We start from the raw sequence: 17,558 nt of genomic DNA on the forward strand, positions 1-17,558 counted from the left end.
CGTCTGTATTAAGATTAAGTTGGTGAATAATGGTGATTGAATTTGAAGTGTCTTTGGATTAGGCTTTTGGTGGGTGTTTCATGAGGGTGGTCGTCTTCGGTTAGGTAAGAGATTAGGAAGGTCCAAATCTTGCAAGAGAGGCTATAGATCTTGACCCCTCCTTACCCAACTCTGTCCACCTCTATTTGTAAATGTGAATGGGCAACAAATGCTTTTTCTGCTGCTCAGTGCGCGACTTTCTTTTGGCTGCAACGGAGGTGTCGCACTTCTACTCCTACTTGTACAAACAACAACAAGCTGTGCATACAGTAGTTACAACTCTCGTGCGTTTCCTTCTATCTAAATTTAGTGAAGTCCGTCTCACAGGCAATTCCGTGTAGATTGAGTGGTAATGAGTGTTTGCCGACGACCATCTAAAATTATCTTCGCGACGCTCCGCAAGGCGCTCGGCGATCGCATCAGCATGCGCCGCAACGGCAGTTCCTTCTCCAAACACTACTGAGTTCAATGTTTTGGTTTTCTGTTATCATAATCGTTCCGACGGAATTGCGGCCACTTGAAGTCATGACATCGGTGCGCGAACTGCTGGTCTCCAGTTTTTTGTGATTTATTATACCCTCCTGACCACAGTGTATCCAAGAAGGAGTTCCGATCATTATTGTTGATTTCTGGACGTTCCAGAGATGCAGTTCACTATTTTGAATTTATTCGCGTAAGTGAAAGTAGGCGCCGGTTACGGTCCTTTGTTTTCTGGTTTAAACACTTTTTGCGCAACGACGTCCACTTCTTTGTCGACTTGAGTAAATTTCGGTTGTTTTGTAACTGCAGTCATGGTATTACACACAAACACATTAGAATAACTTCATTTACCAATTAACCATTGTTATTGTTATTTTATTGTTTTTCTTTCTTGTTAGATCCAAAATATGATTTTTTTTTAATTTCATATCTAGTTTTTAATTTTCCTCAAATTCAATAAAACTTTCTTTTATAAAAATTGAAATTTCCGTCAATTACGCAAATTTCTTTACATAATCAAATCTAATCAGTATTTTGATTCATTTGAATCTAATATAAAAAAAAACCTCCTGTTTTCCTGCTAATTATTAAGGCTGAACTGCGGTTGCAAATCCATGCCTGTTTTTTTTATCTTTACGCTAAAACGTAAATATGATTTTTTTTTAAATTTCACATCAATTATTAATTTTCCTCAAATTCAATAAAACTTTCTTTTATAAAATTGAATTTTCCGTCAATTACGCAAATTTCTTTACATAATCAAATTTAATCCGTATTTTGATTCATTTGAATGTAATATAAAAAAAAACCTCCTGTTTTCCTGCTAATTATTAAGGCTGAGATGCGGTTGCAAATCCAAGCTTTTTTTTTATCTTTACGCTAAAACGTAAATATGATTTTTTTAAATTTCACATCAATTTTTAATTTTCCTCAAATTCAATAAAACTTTCTTTTATAAAAAATGAAATTTCCGTCAATTACGCAAATTTCTTTATATAATCAAATCTAATCAGTATTTTGATTCATTTGAATGTAATATAAAAAAAAACCTCCTGTTTTCCTGCTAATTATTAAGGCTGAACTGCGGTTGCAAATCCAAGCTTTTTTTTTATCTTTACGCTAAAACGTAAATATGTTTTTTTTTAAATTTCACATCAATTATTAATTTTCCTCAAATTCAATAAAACTTACTTTTATAAAAATTGAATTTTCCGTCAATTACGCAAATTTCTTTACATAATCAAATCTAATCAGTATTTTGATTCATTTGAATCTGATATAAAAAAAAACCTGTTTTCCTGCTAATTATTAAGGCTGAACTGCGGTTGCAAATCCAAGCTTTTTTATCTTTACGCTAAAACGTAAATATGTTTTTTTTAAATTTCACATCAAGTTTTTCATTTTCCTCAAATTCAATAAAACTTTCTTTTATAAAAATTGAATTTTCCGTCAATTACGCAAATTTCTTTACATAATCAAATCTAATCAGTATTTTGATTCATTTGAATTTAATATAAAAAAAAAAACCTGTTTTCCTGCTAATTATTAAGGCTGAACTGCGGTTGCAAATCCATGCCTGTTTTTTTATCTTTACGCTAAAACGTAGAGATAATAGTATAATGATGAAATTATTATATGAAACAAGTAAATATTTCTATTTCATTCTCATATTTGTGCAATTCGTTTCAATTTTTCTACAAACAAAAAAAAACGAAAGCATAAATTAAAATTATTTATTTGTTACTGATAAAGATACACGTGGATTTAGTAATGAACATGAGTCATGGCTAAGTTACTAATTGTGACATAATCTGCATAATTTGCTTCTTCGTTTGATGATTTCAATCGAATTAAAGGAATTAACATTTCTTGGATATATTTAAATATTACTTTAGATTTAATAATCAATTTGTGTTCAATTTCGCTTTAGAAATTAAATCTAATCAGTATTTACTTTGATTCATTAGAATCTATTGGGAAAACCGCTTATTTCCCTCCTGTTGACGTTAAAGGCTGAACTGTGGTTGCAAATACTTGCCTTCTTTATCATTGCACCAAGAAATGTAGAGATAGTTTAACGAATGATTATAAAAAAACAAGCGAACATTGTTATTATTTCATGTGGTTTTAACAAATCTTTATGTGAAACAAACAAATTATTTGCATTTCATTTAAATTTTCTATAAAAAAAAACCGACTGCATTAGTTAATGATAAGGTAAAGATAAATGTAGATAATTTAGTTGAAAACATGAGTCACGGCAAATTTCGCATGACTTTTGCGATTTCACATATATATGGGGGCGGATAATCCGTTTGTTTCGTTTGATGATTTTAATAGAATTATCAGAATAAAACGAAACGAAACTGTAAATACGCTAATGAATCAGCTTGTTACACACGCAGGGTCGGTTTCTTCCATTCCTCATCTTCGCGTTTGTCGAAGGACTTTTGAAATCTTTCCAATTACAAGAATAGAATTGCCATGGAGAAACACGTCGCCGCCTCTGATATGAAAACTTTGGACGTTTGAAGGTCTCCGCAAATACAATTGTTGTTTCTGTTCTCTTAATAGTGATAGACTTGCACGATTCCTTCGCTCCTTGGATGACCAAGCCCAGGAGAGTCATCAAAACCCGGATTTAGTTAATCTTTTAGTAATATTGAACAAAGAAAAGATAGCGATTTGTTTGCAATGGAAATTACACTTAAACCCGCGAAATAAGTTTGATTTCAATTGTCGCAACTAATAGTTTGTAGAAATACAAACTATTTGATAAAGTTCATATTTTTTTTTATTGCGTTTCAACACGATGGTTTTCCTATTCATTATTTATAAGTATGGATCGCAATCAATAATTCGATTCTTGGATTAATCATGCAGTTATGCACGTCATCTTCTATCAATCAATAATAACAAAACTGTTTTCATTGATATTAACCAAACTTTGATAGAAAGCAGAACCAAAACATCAGAATTTTTAAGTGTATTTATAGCCTAATTCATTAATTCACTTTATAAATGCTCTTGTAACATAAAACGTAATTTTGTAAAGTAAACATTGCGTAAATGTTTTTGTGTTTTGTTTCGGTTAGCTGTTGTTTTGTTTTTTTCCCTACTGCAGACATTAAAAATGCGAGGAAGCTATGGTTTCGGATTTCACTTTTTTTCCTGAATAGTTTCTTTCTTTCTAATTGTGCGTCGCCGTTTGCGTTACGTCGCAAAACTTTCGGTTTCATATTCGTCGCCTTTCGGAAGGTTAATAATAATAATCTTCATCCTTGTTTCATTATGTTTTTTTTTCTGTCGTTCTAAGCAGGAAACGCTGCATAATAAATAAATTACGTTCTGCAGTCTTATAAATATGTATTTTCTTGTTTAATTATCGATTTCTTTGTGATCTTTGACTTTTCCATTAAGAGGGGAAAAAAAAAAATTGCGAACGAAAGTTGTTGTCTAATCCAGTCGTTACGCAAGTTTCTTAATCGTAATTCCTGATTGATATTGGCTTTCCGTCGGATATAATTGAGCGAATTAAAGCAATTTCATTTGCGCAATTATCGTATGCAGATAAGAAATAGTTTTAGATTTTTTTAAATAAGTTTACGATCAAATTAATTGGATTTTGTTTATTCAAACTGTACGGATAATTAATTAAAAGAGTTGCAATTATTTGAATTTAAAAAAACATATTATATTTACGTTGAATCGATAGATGATAAATCATTCTTGTAGCTTGAATTCAAACTGAAGTTATCGCTTCGCGCAACTATGAACTCTGAACTCGGGCAATTATAATAAGACCGCATAACTATCTCCATATTCATACTTATTTTTTTACATTTCAAGTTTGTTTTCCTCCCGAGATAAACGTCCTTTAAACAAGCAGCGATTGCGTAAATCTGAAATAACCTCACTCATTTTTTACTTAATCTAAATCTATATAAAACAATAAATAATCATCTTTCCTTCAATTCGAAATGATAATTGCATAATAAATGGATTTTAACAAAGTGTATTATTAAATATTGTATGAATAATCAAAGTTCCTTGAAGCGAATCACCGTTTCGTTTATTTTTAATTTTTAAAGAAAGTCACCGTTTACAGATTCTGCTCCTTTGTGCGCTACAATGGGTATTTTTGCAGAACTCCTCGCGATTGAAAAGTCAAGGATTCGCTTCTGTTGTATTGCAGCGGGTGAAGTCTTAGCGAATTGAATGGAAATAAAGAAATACGTCTCGTCGATTAAATCGCGAAAGGTTTATGTTTATGCCGATTGAAAAAATGGATGTTTTAGATACGCTATCATCGATTTATGCGGCCGATTTCTAACGATATCGAACATTATCTTACATTCTGATTGTATTTATGATGATTTTAGTTGTACGCGTCCAGCTTTATGCAGCCTTTAATCCAATTTACTTAATTAATTATGTTTTTCAATTCGTTTTTAATCAAAACTATATATCGCATAGATATTGCGAGGTATCAAAATTGTGTTTTGTTTGTTTGATTTGTGTTGTAGTTGAGACTAATGTTTACCTTTGTTTTCGGTTATTACAGCTTGGGCGGAATGGATAGTCTGCATGTTTCGGGTCAGCAACAGCAAGTTAACAGTAAAACTTCTAGCAGAAGTACGTCGCCTTGCAGACGCGGAGGAGAGACCCATCATCATCATATCCACTCCACCCCCCAGCCGCACCACAACAAATCCCTCAGCCACGGATCACAGGATAGCAATAAGGTATCATCACATTTCTCTACCAATATTTTAGTCATTAGCTACACAAATTCACTGTAATTTAATAGTTTGTTTATTCAATGACCTAGTTGTAGTTCGATAGAAAGGTAGATCTTTACAATTGATTTTAATCCTATTTATTTATTAAGCTTCTTCACTGGAGGCTGTATGAAAGTTTAATGTAAAATCCACCGAGAAAACTTGTTTTGGCTTTGATACAACTATAGTCTATTATACCACGAAATTTATGCGTTTACGTCACGAAATTTTCAGTGACAATTTCCACTAAAAATACTAAACGATATATTATTTCGAATACTTTCGATCTTCCATGAAACCGAAAATTGTTTCACAATTCGCAAAAAACTTTTTGGCCCGTAGTTTCTTGCTTCAACGCAAATTAGTCAACTTCGTAAGAAGAAAAATAATAATAACGAAATGATGATGATGTTTTGGCATACTTTTTATTGTATTTTTAATACATATTTCATTTACTATATAAACTACAAAAGTATAATAATTAGCAAAGTGTGCCATTAGAAGCACGCGCGTTCTTTTCTTTTCTTCTGCGTTTCTAATTTTTGCACTTAAAGTACCGAACGGAGACGCATCTGTTGCGTTTCTTAACTACATTTAATCATCATAAACTAGATCTGAAATTAGTTATGAAAATCTTCTGCAGCGATTAGTTCGCGTTTTTCTTTAGCAGCTGTGATTTTTGGCACAGCATCCCCAATTTTGATTGGTGTTATTGATTTCTGCAGTATTAATGTATGCTTTGCACGGAGTACGTGCTTGCAATTAAAGCAATTCTGTGTTTCTCTCGTTTTATCTGAGAGCTTTGGAACTCTCAACGTTCAATGTGCCAACTTGGCCGACCCGGTAATTGTTGTTTGCAATTGCTGAACTGCTTTTCCTCTGCACTCGTCCATCTGTTTATTTCTATCACACGGAACGTCCTCACACAATTCAATTACATTTTTTCCGCCCTCGTGTTTTTATTCAATTACTGCATCAATAATTGAAAATTTAAATCGAATTCCAATTTTATCTTGTTTGTTCGAACCTAAGCCGCACTATTTATCATTGAAATCCTATTTCTCTCTCTCTTTCTCTCTGTCACATGTGCTTTGCAAATTGCACGGAGCGAGAATATGTTCGGGTTTAAACCGGATTCTTGAATCGTGTCAATTCTTAGTCCCTTCCATTCAGTCCAGGCACGATTTGCCTCAAAACTTCGTGGGAAATGTAAAGAAAACTTTTGCAGGTATAACTCAATATTTGGAAAGCACGTTTCCACAAGTTTATCAAGTGTAAACGAGAAATAAGGAAATTGCAGATTTAAAAATAAATAAATTTGAAATTTACACTAAAATTAACATCCTTGTATGTTATTTTATTTTTGATTATGCAACGAGATTCCCTTGGCCAAAGAAAAGCGTATTTATACCGCGTCCATAAATAACGTTTCAACAATTGCCACAACTAGTGGTTGTTTCGGTTTGCCGAAATTTTATGTAACTGTTGCGAAGTTTTATTTTTATTTTTATAAAAAAACCGACCAATTTATGAAAATGCAGGCTGTCGTCTTTTTTTGTTGTTTTGCTATGTTGTGTTACGCAATTAAATTCTTTACTCTTCTCTTTTTTTTATTTATATCATTAGGCAATTATTTTGCTTACGTGTGGTCCAAATAAAAAGTTATTTATACGATGGACCACTATAAATATGCTTTGGACAATTGGTACGACTAGACGACGGGCCTTGGTGCATTGATAAAACCGTTTTCTTTGTAATCAATTGTACTGAAATGCATTGACAATGTCCTTGATGTTAACCAATTGCTTAGAAACAACGTGTAATTGATTTGCAATTTGTCATAGATTCATTTAAACTCTACCAATAATCAACAAGTAATAAGAAATAATGTATATAAACTAAGTTTGTTGCGTTTAAAAGTTTTTGAAGAATTGATGGAAATACGTTTTTCATTTGTGAGAAATGCTGGATCAATGGGACTAATAATAAAAGTTGTTTCATATTGTGTTTCTGCATGAAACAACTTTTCTCATCACGTTGCAACGTTATTAATATTTGTGTTTGCTCATTGCAAATCCATGTTTCATCTAAGCTAATTTCTCTCTGTACATTGACTTTATCGCAGATTGTGTTTTATGTTTCTTTCGGCAAAGAAAAACATATTATTTAGCATGATGAAACGCTGTTGTTATTAATTACTGATAAACACGGGTCGTTCAACTTGCTTTATTACTGCGTTTTAGAATCCTCGCAACAGAAGCATATTTCTCTTAATATGAATATCAATTTAGATAAATCGTGTTATTTATTGGATTTGGTCTACAGTTTGTGCACTTTCGCTAAATTATTTTCTATTCTCTTTTTGTTCGCGGCTTGCCCTAAATGTGCGTGGCACTCTCGTATTCAACGCAACAGTTATCTAATCGCACGGAATTGGATCACAAGGATATTTAAATATTCTTTTGACCCCTTCTTTCCGCTTATCGTGTATCTATATAAAACACGTTTCATATATTGGTAAACACTTTTCTCTCATAGTTCGTATATTTCATATCGCGTAGATTTGTCATCCAAATCGATGATTCAAATGGGAGAACCACAATTTTTATCAATCAGGTGATGAACGTAAATATTTGAAGCTAATGCAGTTGATGTTTCACAAAGAAAGAGTAAAAAGAATAGTGGTTTTGCGAATAGTCTCTGGAGTGACTATTATTTGAGTTTGAAGTAGGTAGTTTTTTTTTTATTTATTGCGGGTCAGGTAGTTTAAGAATGTTTAAGATCCTCGAACGTTTCTGGAGAAACGGAAAAACTCGAGGCTTGAATAAACAAGTACCTTTGTCTGCTCGTGAAAAGGAAACGGTATAGTTTTATGGCCGTTTTGGCGCCGGATTGTAAGCAAAAATGGTTAAAGTTAAAAAGGTGTTTCATTATTTTTTCAGTATCTTTAAATCAATATTTAGTATCTTAAGGTTTAAGACTTAGACGAATGCAAATAGCTGTATGGAAAGTAGTTAGGAAGTGTAGTAAAATTAATTGTTGGATTTCTTTTCAGTACTTTGTTTCCGCGGAAATGATTTTCCGTTTTAACTAGCAGAGATCGCTGCGAATACAGTGATTTCCGAGTATCTATATGATAAGAAGCCTTCTAGTTAAGGTTTGGGAATTATTAGATGATCGTAGAGTTTGTGTAATCTAGTCTCAAGTTTTCTCTTTTGAACGTGGAGATTGCTGATTTAATTAGTGCTTTTTTTTTAGTGGATGGAATTTCGTTTGGCTTTTAGCGTTTTTTTCATTAGCGCCTGCAGCATTTTCTAGTTCAAGTTGAGTTCGTGACTATTTTCTAAAATGTATTCCCGCGCGTCACGTCGAAGATGATAATGGCATCTGTTGCAAAATGTTGTTTGAAAGGAATTGGCTTGATGGTGTATCGATCGGCATTGTTAATTACGAGTGTTTTGTTGCACCATCGAAATCTGCGGGTAAACTTTGTGCGGATTCGAATGCTAAATTAAATACTAAAATTGGTATAAATTTTAGTCGATAAACTTGGATATTGGTGGTAAATCGTGGCCTCTGTTGACATTACAATGAGCGTTGAAAATATTTACACGACTCGGCTGAAAACTGAAGCGATATTTTCAGGCGATACTTGCTTCTGGAAATAGCATCATCCGCGATATCGCGCGTGCCTACTTAAACATAATAATAACACTCTGCTTGTGTTTTACACTGCCGGCGATAAGATAAAGCTCACTTTCTGCGCCTTCAATTACCAATCGTCAGTCGCAGTAAAAGCAACGTTTCCATGATTCCACACAATAGAAATACTTTGTTCTTGAAAATAGTTTATGCTTAAAGTCCAATTTACTTTGAAACACTGATTAAATAATGTACTGAAACGATCGTTTTTACACATATGTATAACATTTTTTGTGGTCAATTGAAATTTCAGATGTGTACAGAATTAACTTATTTTCATTTCAATGACAAATTTGGGTAAATCATATATCTGGAATGAATGTAATCTAAATAAAGCAATAGATTATTGAACTCTTTCATTATTACATTATTTTTTTTTACTTTCGTTCGAGCGATTTGTATAATGTTTAATATTTTAATACCTTTTTGTTTTCTATATTAACTCCAAAGTTGTTTTCCTCTTTTTTGTTTTATTATTATTCCAATCATCATTAAGGCAACTCGTTTTTATTCTTCGTTTTTATTATCCAATTGCGGTAAAGTAGATTTCAGTTAATGGTTCTCGCCGTATTCTAATCCATAAACCGCAATTCCACGGGGTATTAACGTGGCTTATCACAAAGGTAGATGTAGAGAAGAAGAAAAAAATCGAAGGAATGAAAGGACGTGCGCGGATGCTTTTCATTTTCATTTGGTTGTGCAAAGAGATAGAGAAAGATATGTATACAGCGGTTATTGTGTTTTAAATAAATAATGGCGCGGTTTTTCGAGTGGCCGGTTGTATCAATTCACAGGTGAAATAATGATGAGGTGATGCGACCTTGGGGTCCTTTTTCCGCTGGCGCACGTTCCTTGAAAAAGGAAGCGTCGTCTTCGTTCACCAGTCGCGTGCAAAGCGTGCTCAGGATGTGATCGGAATACACTGCAAGAGCAGGACGAAAGAGTGAATGGAATCTCTTACACTCGGACATGTCCAAGCTGGATTTTATGAGATTAGCTCTGGTAATGCAAAATAATTCTACTATTTTTGTAATTTTTTTCGGTAGCCTCCAAAGTTTATTAATCCATACCATTGCGGAAATTCACCAACTTTTATACTGCCTCCCCCTCACTTCCATCATCTCAGTCGATTCGTTTTAATGGAATTTTTAAACTCGTGCACTTTTGCATTTAGAGCGGATTTTCATCTCTAACCGCAAATTATAAATTTCGAATCACTGTAGTCTTGAATCCTTGCAAAAACCCAAAGATCATTATTTTAGTTTTCTCAAATTTATCTACACAATTAATAGATTCTCATTCTCATTTTTATTGCAAACTTCTTCATGTTTCCAACAAAAGAATGTTTAAAGTTTTTCAATTGAATTTATGATATCAATTATTTTTTTTGTGCTTAATATTGAATAAGCTTTTGCTCGTTGAAAAATTGATCGTTCCATACAAAGATTTAATCAACGCGTTGAGCCTTTTGCAGCTCGCAGACTTTGATCTCCGCACGTGCAGCGCCAATCAAATATTTAGAGCTGAAATCGATTGCATGAATCGCGTTTGTTTTATCATCAACATATTATTTTTTCGTATTATCAAATATTTCTGATACGGATCGATGTATATTACTTTATTATTATGATTATATATATGTTTTGCAATTCCGCGAATTCTCGTTGCGTAAATTATGTATGCGTGCGTTGCGCAACGGATTCGAGAGAGAGAGTATATTTTTTGTTTTTGGGATCTATTATGGATCAAATGTTTACATAGATCGGATGGGAAAATAATGGTCGTGTTTATGGACGAAATACGTTGCCGCTTCCAAACTAATAAAATAACTGCAACAACATAAATCAGAACTTAACGGATAACGAGTTTTTGGTTTCTTTTTAAGCGGTCGAAGTGAGAATTGATCGCTGTTTCGTAATGTTATTATAATGTAATGTTTGTAGGCGGAGAGGATTTTATAAACTTTAATTATTCAATAAATCCAATTACATGCGATAATTGTAAAATTATCCAAAGGAATTTAATTTTGCTGCACGAAAGGACATTAATTACAAATTTGTATCAAATTCAAAATTTATCAAGACTTATTCAATTTGTTTCTTATTAGATTTGTCAATGTATTATAGCAAAAAAAAAAAGCTTGTTTATTGTATGTGTCATGATGAAGAAGGAAGAGATTGTATCGTTTCGGTGCGGATCCTGCTAATTTCTCGTGTTTGCTTCTATCGTTCTTTTGTGTTGCGACTCCTGCTGGAAGGAAACGCTTTTGTTTGAAGTTCGAAATTCCGAGTTCCGACTCCTTTGATGCACGGCTTTAATTACGTCCACTTGTTAGTTGAGCCCAAGTATTGTGGCATACACACATAGCGTGCGTCGCGCCAAAAAGCAAAAAACAAACTAAATGTGGGAAATAAAAGCGTAGCTTGAATTCGAAAAATTTACATTCGCTGCCAAAAGAATCGCGTTCGAAGTGAACGGTCTATAAACCCGGGGGAATATTTTCATTCCTCTGCAAATTCCCTTACGAATTTCCTCCACTCTCTTTTTTTATTTCTTTTTCATTGCATCTTTCTTTGTACGATTTTGTTAAATCTTGCAACAAAAAACTAGAAAAATCGATTATGTAATTTTGTGCTGTTGTTTACGTTTGGCACATAAATAAACAATGGAATGCAACGTACGTGGATGCATTGCCTCTCGTCATCGTCGCGCTCGTGTTTGTACTATGTTGAATTAACAAGAGTTTATTTCAGAGCTGCCGCGCAAAACGGAAGCGAGTGTCGCGTTTATTTTTACACGCTCTACGCGGAAAGGATCAATCTGTATCCTATCTGAGCATACATTGCGACTACTATCTGCTCTAAAGTCCCAAAATAGTGGTGCCTCTGCACCCACAACAACAAATTCAATATGATTGCTAAGCAATCTTTATTAGTTTAAAATGTATTTTAAAGTTGTAAATTCTTGATATATTTATAGTATAAATTTCAATTGTTAACTGATTTCTTGATTGGTTTAATGTAATGTAAAGAAATGTTATAAGAGGTAAATAAAGAGAATTATCGTAAAACTGATATTATATAAAGTGATTGGGTTTTAATACGTTCAATGGTGATTTTCGCTTTCTAGTTGGATTGGCGCTGAAAAAGAGAATTTGCGTATGCAATTTCCAGCTTGATTCGGTCGCCATTTGCGTTTTCCATTTAGTTTTATATCATTGCAATCATGCTTCAATTAATAATTAGATGGTTGTGTGCGTAGAATATGTGGAAGAGAGTAAGAGAGAGATTGTTTGGCATGGAGTAGAAAGAGGAGTAGCAGTAGTAGTAGCAGCTTAGTCATTGAAATTAATCTTGTTTGTTGTAGTCTGATGGCGTAGGTTACACGACGACGCACCACCGTTCGCACCAGAGACACAAATCACCGACAGCCCCAGCAGACTCCATCGCAATGGACGAGTGTCCCATCCTGGACGAGACAGGACCATCGGAAGCCGAGGTCCTGGACCCGTGCTACCCTTCCTCCTTCATCTCGAACGGCAGCTCGGAGCACGTGAAGCCCGAAGATGAGACGGACGCTGCCGGCAACACCAGGATCACAGCCACCATCGAGCATCTTGCGAACAAGATCATCCGCGTCAAGGATCTGATCCGGACGGAGCAGAAGCTGCGCGACGACAACGTGAACGAGTATCTGAAGTTGGCCGCGAACGCGGACAAGCACCAGGTGCAACGCATCAAGGCGGTGTTCGAGAAGAAGAACCAGAAGAGCGCGCACAACATCTCGCAGCTGCAGAAGAAGCTGGACACGTACCAGAAGCGCGTGCACGATCTCGAGACGCACGGCGTTGTGCAGAGCCATCGGCCTCCTCGGGAGGTCCTCAGAGACATGGGACAAGGACTCAAGTATGTTGTTATCGCGATTGCGCATCTTCTATATCTTATCTCTTATTATTTGTTTTGTAGGAACGTTGGCGGTAATATACGCGATGGTATCACGGGATTCAGCGGTTCTGTCATGTCGAAGCCCAGGGAGTTCGCTCATCTGATCAAAAACAAATTCGGCAGCGCCGATAACATCAGCCAACTTTCAAGTAAGTGCTTCTCTCTCTCTCCGTCTCCTCCCTCATCGACCCAAATCCAACCTGACTTAACCACTAAGTGTTTGTCTCTGTTGTTTTTCTTCTGTCCTTTGGTGTCTGGATTAATTGTTCTTGGTGTTTCCCGTAGTCATAGCTATCGAAATCGAAGGTAGATCGATACTTCATTTCGGCACATAATAATAATTATATTATTATTACTTAAAATCTAAATAATAATAATAATAACACATTGCTTTATCGAATTAATGTTGTTATATTAATATAAATAGATAGATTATTGTTTATTTAGAAGACGAACATCGAGTCGCATGTTATTGGGCTTGCAAAGCGCAGCGCACACACTGATTTTGTTTTCTCTTTTTGGTTTTCTCTTATTGTTTTGAATTTTAAATTTCGCTGGAAAAACGCTGAAATCATTAACCATTAACATTTATACATTATATTAAATGGGTGTTTACAAAGCTTTAATTTCAATAATATATAAATTATTATGTTCGATGTGTTTTCTTCATAAAAACCAGTTGAACTTTGTAAACATTTCTTGGATATATTTGTTGTTTTATTGTTGTCTTTGGTTGTGGAAAAATTTCATTAATTTTTTTTTTGTAAATTTTTGAAAACAAACTTTTATATCAATCATAATAATTTCCTTTGGGGGAAGTGTGCTGAATAATCACGCTACATAACATGCACTTGGTACATGGCATGGCCCCGCACCTCACTGTAACATCTTGATTAACATCCGTAGCGTGGTACATAGGGCCAGGAACGACTGGATCGGAGGGAAGCGGAACAAACGGTGGAGCTGGAAGCGATCAGGGTGAGAAAGTTCATCATGGTTCTGCGACGCTACCAGCAACTTTGCACGCGGCCACGTCGAACGTGTCGATGGGTGGACAGCAACCCCAGAAGTTCCCCAGCGAAGAAGGAAGCGAGTGCAGCAGCGTTACGAGCGAGAGCATGGATAGGTAAATAAAGTTCTCTTATTGATCACGAGATGAATAACGATGATTTTATTGATTAGGTATAGAGGCAGGAGTCAGGAAGGAACATCCACGCACGAGGTGCAGTACAACTCGATGTTCAAGCAACTGCAGACGACGCAGGAGGAATTACAAATACTCAGGAAAAAGTTCGATGGCGCCATCACGCTCAGGCAGGACGTTCAATTCCTCAGTTCGGCGTTGCAGGAGGAGCGGTTTAAGACGGAGCGGTTAGAAGAGCAAATAAACGATTTGACTGAGCTGCACCAGAACGAGGTGGAGAATCTGAAGCAGGCGATGGCCGACATGGAGGAGAAAGTGCAATACCAGAGCGAGGAAAGGTTGCGGGACATACACGAGATTCTAGAACATTGCCAAACTAAGGTAAGCGATTAACCCATTTTTTTGTTTATTAAAATGATGCTGATTTTAAATAAATTGCAGATACAAAAGATGGAGCATCAAGCACTGCAGCAGCAGCAGTACGTCACGTTGGAGGGATTGGACAACTCGAACGCTCGAGCCTTCGCCGTCAAACTGATCAACGTTTTGCTCACGGTCCTGCAGGTGATCCTCCTGCTGGTCGCGACCTGCGCCGGCATCATAATGCCTTTCCTCAGAACCAGGTAATTTTATTGCTGCTGATTAGTTGAGCTGCAGAGCACAGCATCGCTTCGGGCAAAACTTTTGAATTAATTGAAAAGCAAGAAAGGCTAGTTTTTCTTTCAAATTAGTTAATAGTGTTGTTGCAATTGAGCGTCGTATTCCATTATGTTCATCACCTCACTTTGTTTTGTTTTCCTTTTAATTCATGATTTTCGTTAATTTCTGTTTATTTGACGTTGCTAGGGATAGCTATAGGACGGTTACGGTAACTGAGGTGGTGCAGGCGACCAGAGAGAAAATATCTCTTGGCACATCTCGCTCATCCATTTTAACAAGGACATTTTCGAAAACGTGACACACGGTAACATTCTTTTTTATTTATTTATTTATTTAGTTATTATTACTTTTACTGGTCTACGTACACACTAATTCTCAATTGCAACACTACTATCACTAACAAATTATCCAATCCACAATGAATTAACAAAGGAAATTGTGTTAACATGTTAAAATGAATACCAAAAAAAAACAGTAACTAACGTTTGATTCAAGAATTGTATTCTAATTTTTCCAATTAATTTTCTATTTAAGCAAGAAAAATACATTTGTAAATATTTTGATTCAGTTTTAAATGATCTACAAAATGGCTTTTTTTAAAGCGCGTTCCGCTAGATGGCGCCACGATATATATCCATTATGCTTCTAATATTCCCTATGCCTTAATGATGAGAATGTTACATGAAACATAGTTATTATGTATAATTTGGTGCAGTTTGTAATGAATGCGATTTTATTGTTGCAGAGTGAGGATTTTAACAACGTTGGGAATAGTATTGTTAGGTATATTCGTTTTGCGGCAGTGGCCCGAAGTCCAGGACATCGGTTCGCACGTGATGAAGAGGTTGAAGGACATGCTGGACCCCGTCAAATAGCATTTAGCCAACCCCTTCAGACAATGAACAATCTATCTCTCTCTAGCTCTTATACTTCTTGTATTCTACATATAGGACGCAAACTCTCTCGCTCTCTCTTTCTCTATATATATATTTATAAATATCCTACTTATATATTCGACACAAAAAAAGCAAGAGACAACTACTACAACAACAATTACAAAAAGAAAACAAACAATTAGAGAATATGCATAAAAATAATTATGATTTTGACAATGAGTATAGAAATTTTTACAAATAATTTATTACGTCGTGCGATTTCATATCTATATATATATAGATATGTCTTTATATATATGCATATGTAAACTGTATATATGATTTTTGTACTTGATTTATGAAGTCTGGTGATGATTGATCGTGTATATTATTTAAGTTCATTTTATAATTATTATTTTGTGATTTTAGTTGAATGCGATTATTACGTGGATTATTGTAATGTTAATAACGATGTGTAGTGTTTAGGAAAGGAAAGGGACGTGTCTTTCCGTAACCGAAAGAGCGGAAATTGTGTGAAAAGAAAGAAGGGGGTTGAAATAAAAAACAAAACTGTTTTCCCTTTGGGAGGTGGCAGAAAACGTTTGGCCTAAGACGGAATGGAGGATGATTCCTATAATTTAATAATTAATTAGAAAAAAAATGAAAAATTATGTAAGCGTGATATGATGTTGAGGAAACAAATTGAAACGACGAACGAACGTGAAACGGGCAAAGGATGAGGAGATTGCATGTGAATTGTGAAGAAGGTATCCTTTTTCTTTAGTTTTATATATCACATATACACAAACATGCATATATTTAACTTTGTTCCGTTTTTTATTTAATTTATTTTTGTTTTGCGACGATATTTATGTGCGTTTCAAATGACTGTAAATAAAACTGTTTCTTTATTATTTTATTATTATTTTTTTTTGTTTTGTTTGTTTGTTTATCGTATTGTGTAAGACACGCGCAGCGCATTGTTTTTATGTTTTTTGTGTCGTGATTCGCGCGTCGAACAAGACAGAAATAATGTGCATGTGAATTATATAATATACATGAAGCATCAAAAAAAGAAATGATAACAATAAGAGAAAAATAATTTTGAGAATATTAGTTTTTGTTTTTTTAATCTTTAATTTTCTTTTTGTTTTTATATTAACTCACCTTTCAGTTTATTTCCTTCATTTAATTTCAATATTTTCATCATTGACAAATGTTATAGTTAAGGCAAGATTTGTGTACCAAAACAAGTTTTGTTTCGAAAAACACTTGAAATATGTGGCTTATTTTGCAAAATATTCCGTGTGTTTACGTTGAAATTTTATCTTATCTCAGAGATTAAGAAGTATTTCAGTTTCAAGATCGACATTTCGTAAACAAATCTTGCCTGTTCTTGCAACAAAATAATCTCACTCTTACTTCGTATAAAACTGTTTTAGTAATGTGTTCACTATTGCCAAATTCATTAAATGAACTTTTTGACCACTTCTATAGCATTCGCATAATCACCAACAACAACAACAACAAAAGACTGCAGCTGTTGATAATTTCTTGCAAGAAAAATTGCGAAGGAAACGTTCTTAGCAGAAGCTTTGTTTTACACCAGAAAACGTATTCGCTCGAATCTTGAGGTTGTATTAAGATCGCGCGGATTGAACTAATGAATCAAATTTTGACCAAAATAAAATTAATTATTTTTTACAACAACAACAAAAAAAAAGTATATGTACTAATTGTAATCGAGTAAACTTAAGCGTTCGAGTCAATTAATTTCGTGAACCAAATTCACCGAGAAGATGCTGTGTTTCTCCACTATTTTCACACTTATCTAATCTCTCTCTCTGTGTTATTCCTTCTCGCGTTTCAGCATTGATTTCGCATCTACCGTGATCGGAACGAGCGTAGTGTTCAAACTGTTGTTAGTATTAAG

General features: G+C 34.5%; 1 protein-coding gene across 5 annotated transcripts; it reads left to right on the plus strand.

Annotated features, from left to right (window-relative positions):
• The first annotated feature begins 228 nt into the window (after nucleotides 1–228).
• LOC108562482 (transmembrane and coiled-coil domains protein 2) lies at nucleotides 229–15,816 on the plus strand. 5 transcript variants are annotated; one of them, XM_017920862.1, is made up of 9 exons: nucleotides 229–712; nucleotides 5,084–5,264; nucleotides 12,369–12,907; nucleotides 12,968–13,095; nucleotides 13,853–14,072; nucleotides 14,129–14,471; nucleotides 14,532–14,713; nucleotides 14,937–15,054; nucleotides 15,496–15,583. In XM_017920862.1, the coding sequence occupies exons 1-8, from the start codon at nucleotides 684–686 to the stop codon at nucleotides 15,046–15,048; spliced, it is 1,734 nt and encodes a 577-aa protein (XP_017776351.1). In that variant the 5' UTR covers nucleotides 229–683; the 3' UTR covers nucleotides 15,049–15,054; nucleotides 15,496–15,583. The 5 variants fall into 5 exon arrangements, with proteins under 5 accessions (XP_017776351.1, XP_017776337.1, XP_017776343.1 ...); XM_017920848.1 differs by lacking the exon at nucleotides 14,937–15,054 and having other exon boundaries at nucleotides 15,496–15,812; XM_017920854.1 differs by lacking the exon at nucleotides 14,937–15,054 and having other exon boundaries at nucleotides 13,865–14,072; nucleotides 15,496–15,811.
• The last annotated feature ends 1,742 nt before the right edge of the window (nucleotides 15,817–17,558 follow it).

This window comes from Nicrophorus vespilloides, unplaced genomic scaffold (assembly GCF_001412225.1).
Source record: "Nicrophorus vespilloides isolate i.1.1-1 unplaced genomic scaffold, Nicve_v1.0, whole genome shotgun sequence".
Lineage (NCBI taxonomy): Eukaryota > Metazoa > Arthropoda > Insecta > Coleoptera > Silphidae > Nicrophorus > Nicrophorus vespilloides.

Excerpts from the sequence above, each read along its gene's own strand:
- LOC108562482 (XM_017920848.1), top strand. The coding sequence starts at position 684 with ATGCAGTTCACTATTTTGAATTTATTCGC. Across the intron at positions 713-5,083 it reads ACTATTTTGAATTTATTCGC|CTTGGGCGGAATGGATAGTC; the intron begins GTAAGTGAAAGT and ends CGGTTATTACAG. Across the intron at positions 12,908-12,967 it reads GACATGGGACAAGGACTCAA|GAACGTTGGCGGTAATATAC; the intron begins GTATGTTGTTAT and ends TTTGTTTTGTAG.